General features: G+C 38.2%; 1 protein-coding gene across 3 annotated transcripts in view; it reads left to right on the top strand.

Moving 5' to 3' along the window:
* Positions 1–13,763, top strand: part of NALCN (sodium leak channel, non-selective) — a 295,723-nt gene that overhangs the window by 162,680 nt on the left and 119,280 nt on the right. For all 3 annotated transcript variants that reach the window (XM_021695963.1, XM_021695962.1, XM_021695964.1), the window contains one exon: positions 10,332–10,469. In XM_021695963.1, coding sequence (XP_021551638.1) covers positions 10,332–10,469 — 138 coding nt within the window. The remainder of the gene's footprint in view (positions 1–10,331; positions 10,470–13,763) is intronic.

The following is a 13,763-nucleotide window of genomic DNA, read 5'->3' on the forward strand; positions in this document are numbered from 1 at the left end:
ATAAAAATGAAATCATACTGGATACGACATCAGGAGTTTTAAGTCATAGAGACTGTATAGGGATTCAGAAATTTAAAGAAGGGTTATTAAAGTTGTTTTTCCTTGAGAGAGATTTTTAAAATTCTTCTTAAAAAATATTACTTGTATGGTGTTTCATGTTTATAAAGTCCTCACACATACTGTATTTATTTTGATTCTCAAAACAGTCTTCGGAGTGACACTATCACACATTTGAGGAAGCTTGGTGTCAGGATGGCTCGGTGTTTCACCCAGAGCTGCTAAGCCGGGCAGCGGTTTGATCCTAAACTCAGGCCCTGTGACTACAAAGCTAAACACTTTGTTCTTTGCCTTACTGCTCTGCCACTCACAGAAGGTTGAGGTCTTATGCTCAGTTCATTCAACTTCTATTTTAAACGGCACTCTTAGCTCTCCCCTCTAGAAAGGCCATCTCTTGTGAGGACAGAGATGAGTTGGATGAAGCTAGTCAGATGACAGATGACAAGACGTTTTGGAAAGCTTGTGGCTGGTCATGGACTCACGAAAAACAGGGAAGAGACTTGCTGGACAGTGTTGAGGCCCCTTTGGGAGCCAGGGGCAGGGGGCACCGTTTTCCTAGGGGTAACCCTCTCCTCAGAGCAGCCGGTTGGGTAGGCACAGCCATGAAGAATCAGACCCACCTAGGAGCTGGCATTTTTCCTAAGAGTTGGCCAGAAAAGACAGAGAGATGGAGATTGGAGAACTGGGAAAAGTATAACTGAATTGGACCCTGGAATTCCATCAAAACCGTTAAGGAGAAATCTGAAGTAAAGAAATGGCTCCCATTTTCACTCCAGATTTCAAATCCACAGAGTTTGTATTTATGGATAACTTAGTTTTGCCACAGTAAGTGGTTGCTCTTAGAGCTTTTATTTACTGTATGTTTTAAAATACATTAAAAATGTCATTTTTATTGGGTTTTTCCACCCCCCAATTCTCCATAAGACCTTGATCTAGGTATCAGGATCTAGGTAGTATCCACATATACTCTTGATCTTATCAGTCATGATTTTGCCAGCCAACATTAGGTAAGTCCAAGATTTATTATTTATTGATCACATTTTAAATATTGTAAATGTGAGGGGCACCTGGGTGGCTCGGTCAGTTGAGTGTCCAACTCTTGGTTTTGGCTCAGGTCATGATCTCACAGTTGTGGGATGAGCCCTGCATCGGGCTCTGTGCTGAGCATAGAGTCTGCTTCAGATTCTCTCTCCCTCTCTTCCCGTCCCCCTGCTCATGCTCGCTCTCTCAAATAAATAAATAAATCTTTTTAAAAAATTACACCTTTGAATAGTTGAGTAAGTTCTAAATAAAAGGAACTATACAACAAAATATTAAAGGATCATGACATTAGTGGGTTTTTCAGAGGATAAAACTCCTCGACATATTACTGCTTTTTGAGTGGGGAGAAAGAAACAAGGACATTGAGTAGGTGACTAATTAAGACAATTAAAACCAAAGGAGGTGTCACTTTTGTACTCAGTGAATACCATCAAGTCAGATCTTCTATTTTAGAGCTGACTGGTAGTAAGACACAGCAGAGACACTCCCCATAAAAAGGTTGAGCCACTATATAAGTTGTCAAATGGATTTCATTTTGAAAGCAAATCTATTGTAGAGAAAGAGTTCTTGAAACCAGCTAAAGATAGATAAAATAGATATAAATTACATTGGTAAAATGAAAGTTGTATGTCGACATGGGTGGTATTCTTCACCATGTTTTAAAATGTTTAATGTGTATATTTTTCAAAATAAAATAAATATCTGTTTTTACATATATTTTAATACAAAAGGTAAAAGGCATATTAAGTGAAAAGGAATTTTTATGTCCACCCAAAAACCTGTACAAGAATGTTCATAGAGCATTATTCACAATAGCCAAAAAGTGGAAACAAAACAAATATCCATCAACTGATGAATAGATAAAATGTGGTCTAGCTTTATAATGCAATATCAATTGGCAATAAAGTGCTGATACACACTACAACATGGATGAACCCTGACCACAGATTGTATGATTCCATTTGTAGAAGATGTGCAGAATAGGCAAATCCATAGAGATGGAAAGTATATTGGTTACTAAAGGCTGCAGGAGGGAGGAATGGGGAGGGAATGCCAATGAGTACATAGTTTTTGAGGGGAGGTGGAGATAATGTTCTTAAATTAAATAGTGGTAATGTTGTACAACTCTGAAAACAAACTAAAAGCACTTAATTGTAGAGTTTATTTTTTTAAAAATTTATTTATTTTGGGGGGGAGGGGAAGCAGAAGAGGGAGAGAGAATCTCCAGCAGGCTCCCCACTGACCAAGGAGCCCAACACAGGGCTTGGTCTCAGGACCCTAAGATCGTGACCTGAGCTGAAATCAAGAGTTGGACACTTACCTGACTGAGCTACCCAGGCGCCCCAACACTTAATTGTAGACTTTAAATGATGAATTTTATGGTATGTAAAATATATCTCAGTAAAGCTATTACTTTAAAAAATTCAAAAGAGAGTATTTACCCCCCTTCCTAGTTCCTCAGTCCTCCCCATTCCAGTCCCCAAAGCACTAAGTTTATTTTATAGGATTTCAATCATTTTGAGGCACACAAGAACACATCTAGATTTATATATTACAGGTGGGATCATACTGTATATTCTGCTTGCTATATGTTGACCAAAACCTGAGATGTTTACCCATCCTACTTTTTAAGAATATTTATTTATTTTTTTAACCTAAATTGATATCCACATATGCTCAAAACCCAAAACATGCATTGGGGCATCAAGTTTTCAAAGGGCATCCATGATATCTTTTTAAAGGGTTATGAACTGCTTTGCAAGGCCTGGACAAAGACTTATAGCCTGTTTATTTCAGTATAGGGTAATACTCTTGCATTGCTTTCACCTAACTCTAAGAAGGTCCATCAGAAAGAGATTTGGTGTTAGAATGGATCCTTGGGGCCTTGAGAGAGAAAAAGATGTCCTGTCTTTGATCAACCTGCCACCAATACTTTGGCATGGGCCCTTGAAGGCCCTGGTGGAAGCCTGGTCTAGGGGACATTGTTCATCCCATCTGTGATCGACATTCAAGGCTATTAGTTGGAATAAAAGAGAAGCTATGAAAATACTTTTCTTATTTCTCCCTCTTTGGTAGTCTTATTTTTACTCAAGTCCCCCAGTCTCAGTTTATGACCAGAAAGGATAGCACCAAAAGGTAGGGCTACTTGGGGGGAAAATTAGCTGTTTTAGTAATGATATCAGGGAGTATTGAGAATAAATGTGGAACTGAGTCCAAGAACCAAGCAAGGTTGGATTTAGCAGGATTTCCTTATAGGCTGGATGCAGGATGTGAGGAAATGGGAAGAACCAAAAGTGTCTGTGCGGTTTTGGCCTGAGTACCTTGGAGAACGGAGCTCTCATTCTTAAGAGTTGGGAAGGAGACAGAAGGAACAGGTTTGGGGAATAGGGCATAAAGAGTTTGATGTGGAATGTCTAATGCTTGAGATTCCTGTTCGATACACATCCAAGTGGAGACCATGGAGTTGATTCCAGATGTGGGACTAGAGTCGTCAGTATATAGACAGTATTTAAAGGCATTGGAATGAGTGAGACCAACTAGTTAGTGTTGAGAGGCACAAAAGAGATCGGAGGACCGAGCCCTGAGGCTCTGTAGCTTGTAGAGATTAATCGAGAAGATGCCAGCAAAGGAGGCTGAGAAGGGCTGACAGTGAACTTTGTGGCTCTCCACTGCAGTGCTCGTGCCCTTCAGTGACCCCAGGACCCTAGTTCTCTACTCTTAGATGTGTTTCCTCCTGCATCACCCCTGGAACAGCTCGCCTTGTCACACTCCTGCCTTGCAGCTTTCACCCTCTACTCTGGTCTTGCCCTTCGTTTTGTTCCCACATACCTGAGGGATATGATGCACTCCAATTAGAAAAAGGTGCTCCCCGAACCAGTGATTTTCACAACCTTTCTTCTCCATTCAGTGAACACCATTGCCATCTCTACTCTGTGTTTTCTTTCCCACTTAACTTCTGTTCATTCAGAGATTTTTGCTTCCTTGGATTATCAACATGCTCATAACTCTGACTTTTCCATGACCCCTCTTGCTCCTACTGACCTGTATAGCTAGTCTTCAGTTGTTCACGTCCAGATGCTACAGCCAACAATGTGATTTTTCTCTATAGCTTCCACTGGAGGCTCATTAGAGATGTTTTTGATTGGTTTAGTTCTTTTCTGATGACGCAGAGTTGTTTATTCCTGATCACCTTAAGTGCAACTGGCCATTCTCTGCTTAACGGCTCATCCCTGATTCAGTTAGTGTAGCCAAGCACCTCCAGTATGAAAGGGACTGACCTGTATAGTGGTGTTTAATATATGATTATGTCATTCACAATCAAAAAGTAAAAGCACTTGTAGGGGCTCCTGGGTGGCTCAATCCCTCCCAGGAGTTAAGTAACCAACTCTTGATTTTGGCTCAGGCCGTTATCTCAGGGTGGTGAGATCAAGGTCCATGTCGGAGCTCAGGAGTTGGGCTTGGGCCTGCTTAGGATTCTCTCTCTCCCTCTCTCTCTGCCCCTCCCCCCCCACCGCATTTGCATGCACATGCACATGCACTCACTCTCTCTCTCTCTAAAGAAAAAATATAATCCTTTTAAAAAGTAAAAGCACTTGTAAACAAAGTTGTTTACTCCTATTTACATCTGTAGGTTTGGACTTGAGGGGTGAAATAGCAAAATCACAGACCCTCTGTCCCTAAAACCTAAGGAAACAAATAAAACAGTTAATTATCAGCCAGAAAAAATTACACCAGCAATAACCACACAAAAGCAAGGCCACAATTTTGTACCATTATCTTTGAATAGCAGCTACTAGGAAGGAGGGAAGAAAGGGGGGGAGAAACAGAAAATCATAAAGGATGAACTCTCTAGTCTCATGCCTTAAGCCTGTTTTTCAGATGTTGAGAAGAAAATAAATTGGAAAAGCAAATCCTAAAACATGTACTCATCTCCCTCAATTTGAGGAGACCAGGCCATGGGAGCGTGCATAGGCCTGGAAAAGGACAACAAGAAACCCCCAAGTATAGAAATGACTTGTTCCAGCTGTTTTACCTGAGAAAATAAACTGCTAGATCTCACCATTTTATTTTTCCCAGCTAGGAAGAAAGCTTGAGAGTGAAAGCAAAATAATCATAATTTCCACAAACTAATTATCTCCCATAATAAACAAAAGTTCAGCACAATGAGAGTATGAAGAGAACAGAAGCCACGAGGGGACAGGTGGCCCTGAGGGCATGGTGGCAAGGAGAGCCCCTCTTGTCCTCTCCCTCCCTCCAGAGAACCAAAATGGGCAGAATCAGGCTGTCTGCCCTCCCCTGGCGACAGCTAGGAGAGCCGGTGAATGGGAGGCTGCCAACACCTGGGACTGGTTGGCTCTGGCAGCAGTAAAGATTTCTGGGACCTATCTGAATTGAAGAAATATCTGAAGCTTGATATTCCAAGCATAACTTCGCATAGCCCCAGCGAATACTTCTGTCCCTGCAGACCCATCTCCTCAAACGAAGACAGCAAAACAGAGAGAAGAAAACCCAGCTGACATTGAAATGGGACTCTCATGAGTAGGGATGAGATTCTGGGATGACTTTCTGACACTATAATGGAGAGAACAAAAGATCTAGATAAGAAAGTTAAAAACCAAGATCCTGACAACTGTGGAGTGGATATAAAAAGCAATTAGTCCAAATTAAAGCAAGTAGTAAGAGGACCCCCAAGGAAAATATCTGAGAGTAAGAATCAAATGGTTTTGGGGTAAGTGAAGGCTTCAGGAAGAACATCTATAGGAGTGTAACAGTGGAACTTATTCCAAACAATAGATAAAACCCGTGAGAATCTGGAAGCTATAGGAAGTAGAAGGGAAAAAAGTATATATTTCTTTTCCCAATGAAATGTGTGAAAAAACAATCAGAAAATCTCAACCAAAATTAAACTAAACTAAACTGAACATTGTGTTAAGAAAGCAAAGATTCAGATAAAGTGCATTAAACTGGGCCAGATTCTGAGCAATTAGCAGACAGTGAGAAAGGGAGCCGCTCAATATGGAACATTCTCCCTCTGGTACCATATAGGTCATACACTGGAGCCCTGGAGGAGGAAGTAGGATCTGAGAACATTACCGGGCTCACAGTGAACAATATTTTCATAGTCAACATATTGACTATCAATCTGTTGATTGTCAGTGTACTGACAAGCATGAAAGACCAATTAGGACTGAAAAACATATAGCTTATGCTTATCATTCATTAAGAAACCCATCATCACGTTCCTTTACTATGCAATATTTTAACAATATGGCATCACCTTGATTAAATTTTTGAAAAATAATATTAATCAGCTTAACAAGAAATGTGTGGAAACCATATAAGAAGAAATATTTGTTCAGAATCATGAATAAAAACTTAATAAATGGAAAGATAAACATTTCCATGAGACTGGAGAATAAGAATATCAATTTTTCTTAGACTAATGTGATCTCAACAAATAAAACAAGATGTTTCGAGGAATTAATATATAAAAATAAATGAAAGAATTCTGAAAACAAAAGTTTATGAGGAGCAGCTAGGAATCTTACCAGTTATTAAAATAAATGTACAATTGTTAGACAATTTGGAGATCAGATAGATTGATGGAAAAGAATAGAAATTTAGAATTAGAGCTGAAATTATATGAGTATTCAGTACATAAGAAAGGGAGTATTTCAAATTAGTGAAAAGATAGATTTTTTTTTTCATTTATATTATGCTGAGTCAGGTGATCACCTATTTGAAAGAAAAAATAAGATTAATTCCTATCTCACTTCTTATACCAAAATAAATTCCAGATTTAGACTGATTTAAATAGTGACTTCTGGTTCAGCATGTTAAACATAATAAAATAAGGAAACTAAAAATACTTCATAAAAGTACGGGTACATTTAAGTCTAATATTCCAATGAGAGAAGTTTTTTGTTTTGTTTTTTACCTTAGATAAAAGAATAGCAAATTAGACCACATAGAAATTTAAAATTAATGTTTGCAGAAATACCGCAAATGGATAGAGGAAAATACCTTAAACATATATGATAGATAAAAGTTTAGTTTTCTTAATTTATAAAGAGCTGGTGGATACCCATAAGGAGGGACAAGAGGTCCACAGGGTAGGAAATTGGCATTACATAACAACAGGTAGCTCGGAGAAAAGAGAGGACTTCCTCCAGCCCCCTTCTCCACCGTTTACATCATACTTGTTTTCATCATGACAGTCACTTGCCATCATTTTCCCCAAACAGTTCTTGCCTCACCCAAAAGGGATACATTTGTACATCTAACTTGCTCCTTGATAGCTTTACCATAGTTCTCTTATACACCATATTTTCCATTTTACCTTTTATTAGAGTTGGTCATTTTCATCTTATTCTATCACTTTTGATTATAAATTTCTTAGTAGAAGAAACCGTGTCTTCTTCATTTCAATGCCTGACACCTCAAGCCTCCAGAAACCGCTAACAATCCATGTTTAAATAAGTAAGCTAAGCAGACTCTTCAAGGGACATTCTGTGGACAATGTAAGTGTACTTGAGTTACATCTCAATCATCGGGATTTAAATTTCTGGATAAAATCTCAGCAGATAAAAACCTGCTGGATAAAATAGCAGCCTTCATGCAAAGCACAAATTCATTTTCAGCCTGTGATAGACGTATTTCATGGCGCTACTTTTCATTGGTTTATCCACATAAGCAGCTAGAAAGACACACATTGTAACAAAGCGTTGCTCTCAAATATAATTCACAGCATCTTACAACATGCATTTTCAGGTGGCTAAGCTGTGCAGAAATGAGATTTTTTTTCTTCTTCTGAGACTCTGAAAAGAGTAGAAGATAACCCCAGTGTTCTTGCCCACATTGCTTATCTGCCAGCAACAGGTTACAATCCCATAGCTCCACGTTCCCGAGCATTTACTGAATGCATAATAGCTGAGTATTCGTGAAAGCTAATGTAGTGGATGAAAACAAATTAATTTGGTTAGTGCCCAAGGCAGTTGAAAGGTACATCTGCATTTTTTGGTCTCTAGGTACTAAGAATAGATGTTGGATTTAATCACAAGCTTGCCTGTCATTTTGGGGTAAAGAAATCCATGTTGGGTAAAATTCCCTTTATACTGGTGGGTGTTTTGATCTTCCCCTATTGGTGCTGAGTCTTTAGGATGCACACACTCTTTCACACTGGTGACATCTTCGTTGAAGAAAATACAGCAGTCTGATATTTTTATATGAATCGTCTTTGGAACCTGTGTTCCTTGTCTTTGTACGTAATAAATATTCGACAGAAAAAAAAAAAACAGGGAAAAAAATAATTGCCCTTGATGATGTGTTGGCATACTTATGAAGTTAAATGACGTGTTGCAAAATCTTCTGAAGCATTTTTAGGATGAGTTAGAGCTAATATTCTCTTAGGCGCCCTGGCAGAGAAAGTATTATATTGTCCTTGACAATGCTGATATCAAGCATCGATAACAGCATACTTCGTACTTTCCCGAACAAGACACATTGTAAGGTAATGAGATTATAGAAAAATTAACTCAAGGAGATGTTAAGTGTTTCACACATGGACAAAGAATAAGTGGAAAAACTTATCTTCTGGTACAAGAATCATTTAACAATTAATTGCTCCTTTGTTCAAATGGGTCCACTATGTGCTAGGCATTTAATGTCATACTTCTAAAACAGTTCATGTAAGTGTCCCTAGCAAAGCAAACTGCTAAGAGAGCTTACTCTGTGGGGTACAGCTTGGAAAGTAGTGGATTCAAGACCTCACTGAACACAGAATGTGGTACTTGGAAAAGGACTTACTTTGGAGTCATAATGACTCAGTGTTACTTGTTAGTGTCACACATGAGCAGGGTGACTTTGGGCTAATCACCAATCATTCTTAAGCCTCATTTTCCTTATCTTCAAAAAGAAAGAGTCAGAGTAGATTATCTGTAGTGGCCACTTTGTCTCTAAGATCCTATCAATGTAACAGGGCTTTTATCTTGGGCTCTGTCCATCTTTGTATTATCCTGGAATCTGAGAGTCCAATTTACAACTTCATTGTACTAAAGCCTATAAAGACATTTTTAAAGAGTCACTAGATTCCAATTTTCACTTTCCCCAGACATCATCATTATCATAAATCCTCATTAGGAAACATTTATTGACACTAATGTATAAAAGACACATGAGTCAGGGCTATACATATAACCCTATATTTAATAAGAAAAACTTGTCAGAATGGAACTAACCAAAGATCTTGGCAGAGAAAGTATGAGTCTTGTAGCTTGGCTGGATTCTGTTGGAATGCTCTATTTTAATTAATTAATTAATTAGTTTATTTATTTAGGTCTTGGCCTCTTTCATGGTCTTGATTCTGTGCCTTGAAAATAAAACAAAAAATAATCATGAAAAGTGTGTTTGTCTTTATTAAGTTACTCTCTATGGCAGTATCATTTAGAAATATTTGTTTCTTGGGGCACCTGGGTGGTTCTTTTGGTTAAGCCTCTGACTCTTGATTTTGGCTCAGGTCATGATCTCAGGGTCATGAGATCAAGCCCTGTCAAGCTCTACACTGAGTGTAGAGCTTGCTTGAGATTCTCTCTCCCTCTCCCACTACCCACCCCCTCTCTATTAGAAAGAAAGAGAGAGAGATGAGAGAAGAAAGAAAGAAAGAAAGAAAGAAAGAAAGAAAGAAAGAAAGAAAGAAAGAAAGAAAGAAAAATATTTCGTTCTTATAGAGTCTCATGTTTTTAATATAACTGAAATAATTTGATAGATGAATACTATAAAAGTAAAATTTAAGTCTATTATTCTCATATGCCTTTAGACAATCAATTGCAATTTGCTATAAAAATAAGTTGCACTTAGCAGCAAAATAAAAATACAGTTATCTGTTGGAAATGTTAAATCTTAGCTTGCTTAGAGAATAGAAAAAAAAAGAAAGTCAAATAACAAGAGGTCCTGATTTTTTCTTCAATTTACTCAATAGTATTTACCCACCCACAAGGCTAATTTTAATTCAGGGTGATTATTTTAGTTTTCCACACTGGAAAGTTAGGTATTAGGCTTTTAGGATTTTTAGTTCTCAGCTCTTTCCCATCTGTTGCATTAAGGCTGTTCTTCCTCAGATCAATCAGATAAAAATCAATAATGTTGACACCAGAGTCCTCCAACACCACATACTAATTTTAAAATGCATGTGCGCCTGAGCAGGTGTTTAACACCTCCATTGTCTTCCTCTGCAGGCATTTATGTCCATGTTCCAGATCCTCACCCAGGAAGGATGGGTAGACGTGATGGACCAAACCCTGAATGCTGTGGGCCACATGTGGGCACCTGTGGTGGCCATCTATTTTATTCTGTACCATCTCTTTGCCACTCTGGTGAGTTTAGCATTTCTTTTCAATTCTGTCTTAGAACCATAGTGGGATGAGCATCAACCGGTTTCTGTGGCCTAGTTTCCATTTCAGAACAAGAGCCAGAGAACCCATGTAAATAGTCCGACCAGATGAGGTCCCTTCCAGTCTCAATTCCTATGAATCGAGCTCCTTGAGGAACTAGATTTCAGATCTGAGTAAGGCGTCTCCATCAGATACAAGTGTCCACATGAGGGAAAACAAGACGAGACAAAATGGAAATCCCGCATTTGCGTACCTGTTTCACCATCTCTAAGCATTCCCGCTCTAGATAATCTAAGGATCAAGCCAGACTACGTTATTATGATTGCTGCCGTTATTATTATTTATCATGTAGAGACAAGATCTTCAGTGTCACCACTCTCTTTTCCAAGCTGAGACTAAACTGAAGACAAGGTGAAGATCTCGGGGTACAGTGAGAAGTCAGCTCAGTGTTTTGGGGCTTTGATGGAAAGAAATGCAGGGAAGAACATTAAAACTCAGAGCTACAAATAAATTGTAAAAAGCATCATGAAAATTAAATACCAAAACCCAGGAAAAATTAACTTCTGTCACACAGCAGATTTTTTTCTTTTCAATGCATTTCTATTAAGCAGAAAGAAAAAAATTGTGAAGTGTGGCCTTAACATACGAAGGGATGTAATCCTCAGGTCTTTTAATGGCAAAAGTACGTCTCCTTACAATAAAAGTGTGTGTAGTTAAGAAGCCAACTTAAGCTCTATTATGTTAAAAGTTCCAAGGTAAGAACCCAAAATGTTATCCTTTATCAGAAACACATGAAATTTAAAAAAAAAAAAAACTGCTGTTGTTCATTGAAAAGCAAAATGTTTTATAATTTTTTTCCTAGTATTTGGAACAACCAAGGTAGTTAATGCTCCTGCATTACAGATGATGAAACTGAGGCTCAGAGGAGTTAAGAAATTTGCCCAATGCCACGTAGGGTGTAAATGCTGGAGCCAGAATGTTCCCATGTCTTCCTGGACTCACAGCCTGTCATTCAGCTATGTCACTGTTTCCTTAGATTGTAATGTTTCCCACTACACCTGAAAATGTCTTCATGGAGTCAAACCTCTGCCCAAGAGTCACTAAAATAAAACAGATTACAAGTGAGTGCTAAGGTCCCTTCCAATTCTAAATATGAACCATATAAGTGCTTCAGAAACTAGATGTGTTAGAGGTTGTATTTGCTATAGGCCGAGCCTTTCTTTCAAAAACGAGACACATCCGTCAAGCAGTGTATGGGGATGTATCGTATGTGGTCTAAAGTTTTAGGTTCAAGTGGTAGAATCACATGGAAGTAGTTTTGGCATTTTTTTACATGGGGTGACTTTTAAAATATGCACAAAAGGAAAGAACATTCAGCAGGGGGAAAGGAGGCCCGGCTTCCAGAGTGAAATCTGCCCGCGCTGCTTGACACGTGGCCCTGAGCACTTTGCATCCTCCCTTCCAGGACCTTTAAGTCTCTGTCATTCATTCATTCATTCATTTGCTCATTCATTCCCTCATTTGTGAATTCAGCTGTTTATTAAGCATCTACTATGTTTAAGTTCCCTTAAAACTATGGAATAGCTTGGAGACTATTGATCCTGGGTTCAAGGTAGGAGAGATATGATTGAAATCATCCATGTATGGTAATAATCTATCTAATTGTTTTTCTATTAAAACAGTATACTTGTTTGCTGTCCTCATGGCAGATTTTTCACATAGATTTAATCCTTTAGTGAGAGTCTCACACTATACGAAAGCAAGAAGAAAACTGATTCAGCCTAATAAACTGTTTACCAAAGTAATTTTTTTTTTTCAAGTGAACTTCTACAGAGATCACTAATATGATGAAATAAAATGTTAAATCTGGTACATTGACTTCTTGGGCAGTCTCATTTTTCCTTATGGGGCAAAACCATGGCACTGACTGTGGAACATGGAAGCATTCACAAGGACTCCCAAGGGCTCACCTGCACTCCTAGGAATTCACAGAGCACATCTGGAAAACCCATATGTAGTTCTGCCTTTTCATTCTACTGAGTCAAGTATCTGCCCAAACCATTTATTGTAATTTTTCCATCATGATTTTCAAAATGTGATTCTATATTAAAACTATAAATTGAAATAATTTCTTCTTTTATTCATAATCTTTTCCAAATCTGGAAAGCAACGAGGGCACTTTGGGAAATAAGGTGGAGTATAGCTGTGGAGTTCAAAGTCTAGATTCAGGTTCTAGCTCTGTGGGTCGCAAGATGGGTGACTTTAGAAGAATCCAACAACTTCCCTAACCTCTCTGTCATGTATCTGAAAATGAGGATAATGATGCCCCACATACCTACTTTCCACAATTGCCATCTCCATGTGAGCTGTATTTTTGAGGATGTTTTAGCCGTAGAATGTGAGGAAGATCACAGCTATCCCCAACACTGAGTTTAAATAAGATGGAGTGTGCCTTTAAGGGTATACATTAATAAGTGCTAAAAAATTATTATATTAGTTCAGATGCTTTTAATTTGTAGAAGTATTATTGATCAAAGTGTCATTGATGCCCCTTCCTGGACCGAGTCCTTCTCTACCTTAATCTTTCCTTCTTTCCCCACACCTCTTCTCCCAGACAACGACTAGGATGCATTTGGTCTGAATCTATCTTCCAGTTTTAAATCATATTTTACTGAATTTAACATGCTGTCAACTATAGGAAGACTTATTTTGTTTAATAATAACAAAAAGCAACCATTAAATCATACACATAGATGATAAGGTGCACTCCAGTTTCGGAGTTGTTAAAATGTGAAAATAAATGAGTGTCTTAAAATCAATGAAGTGCAGTAGTCTCCCACATATATATGTGTCCATCAAAAACATACAGTGCTTTAAATTTAAGGTTATAATCTACATTTTATACCATTAGTTTGTAAGATTTATATTAATTTTGTAGTTTGAGAACTCTGCCCCAGTGCCCTGATGGCCGTCCCTGGGGGAGATGTCCTTGTACACTTTTTTCCCTATTATGACCACACACCATGCTGAGGCCAATTTATACTTGATCATTGTTTCCCTCCTTAAGATGATTAGTAGCAGCAATTTTCAGAATAAATGGTATCCAGCTCTGCATACATTCTCAGTACGTTTGTCACCAAAGACTGTTTTCGAAATCTTTTTATTTTAATACACGTGAAGTTCATTCAGTCATTAGTCTATATAGTCATGAATATATGGAATATAACTGACTATGCCATATTTGTTTATCAGGCCTTCCTGGTGGATATTTAGGTT

The sequence above is a fragment of the Neomonachus schauinslandi genome, chromosome 3, assembly GCF_002201575.2.
Source record: "Neomonachus schauinslandi chromosome 3, ASM220157v2, whole genome shotgun sequence".
NCBI lineage: Eukaryota > Metazoa > Chordata > Mammalia > Carnivora > Phocidae > Neomonachus > Neomonachus schauinslandi.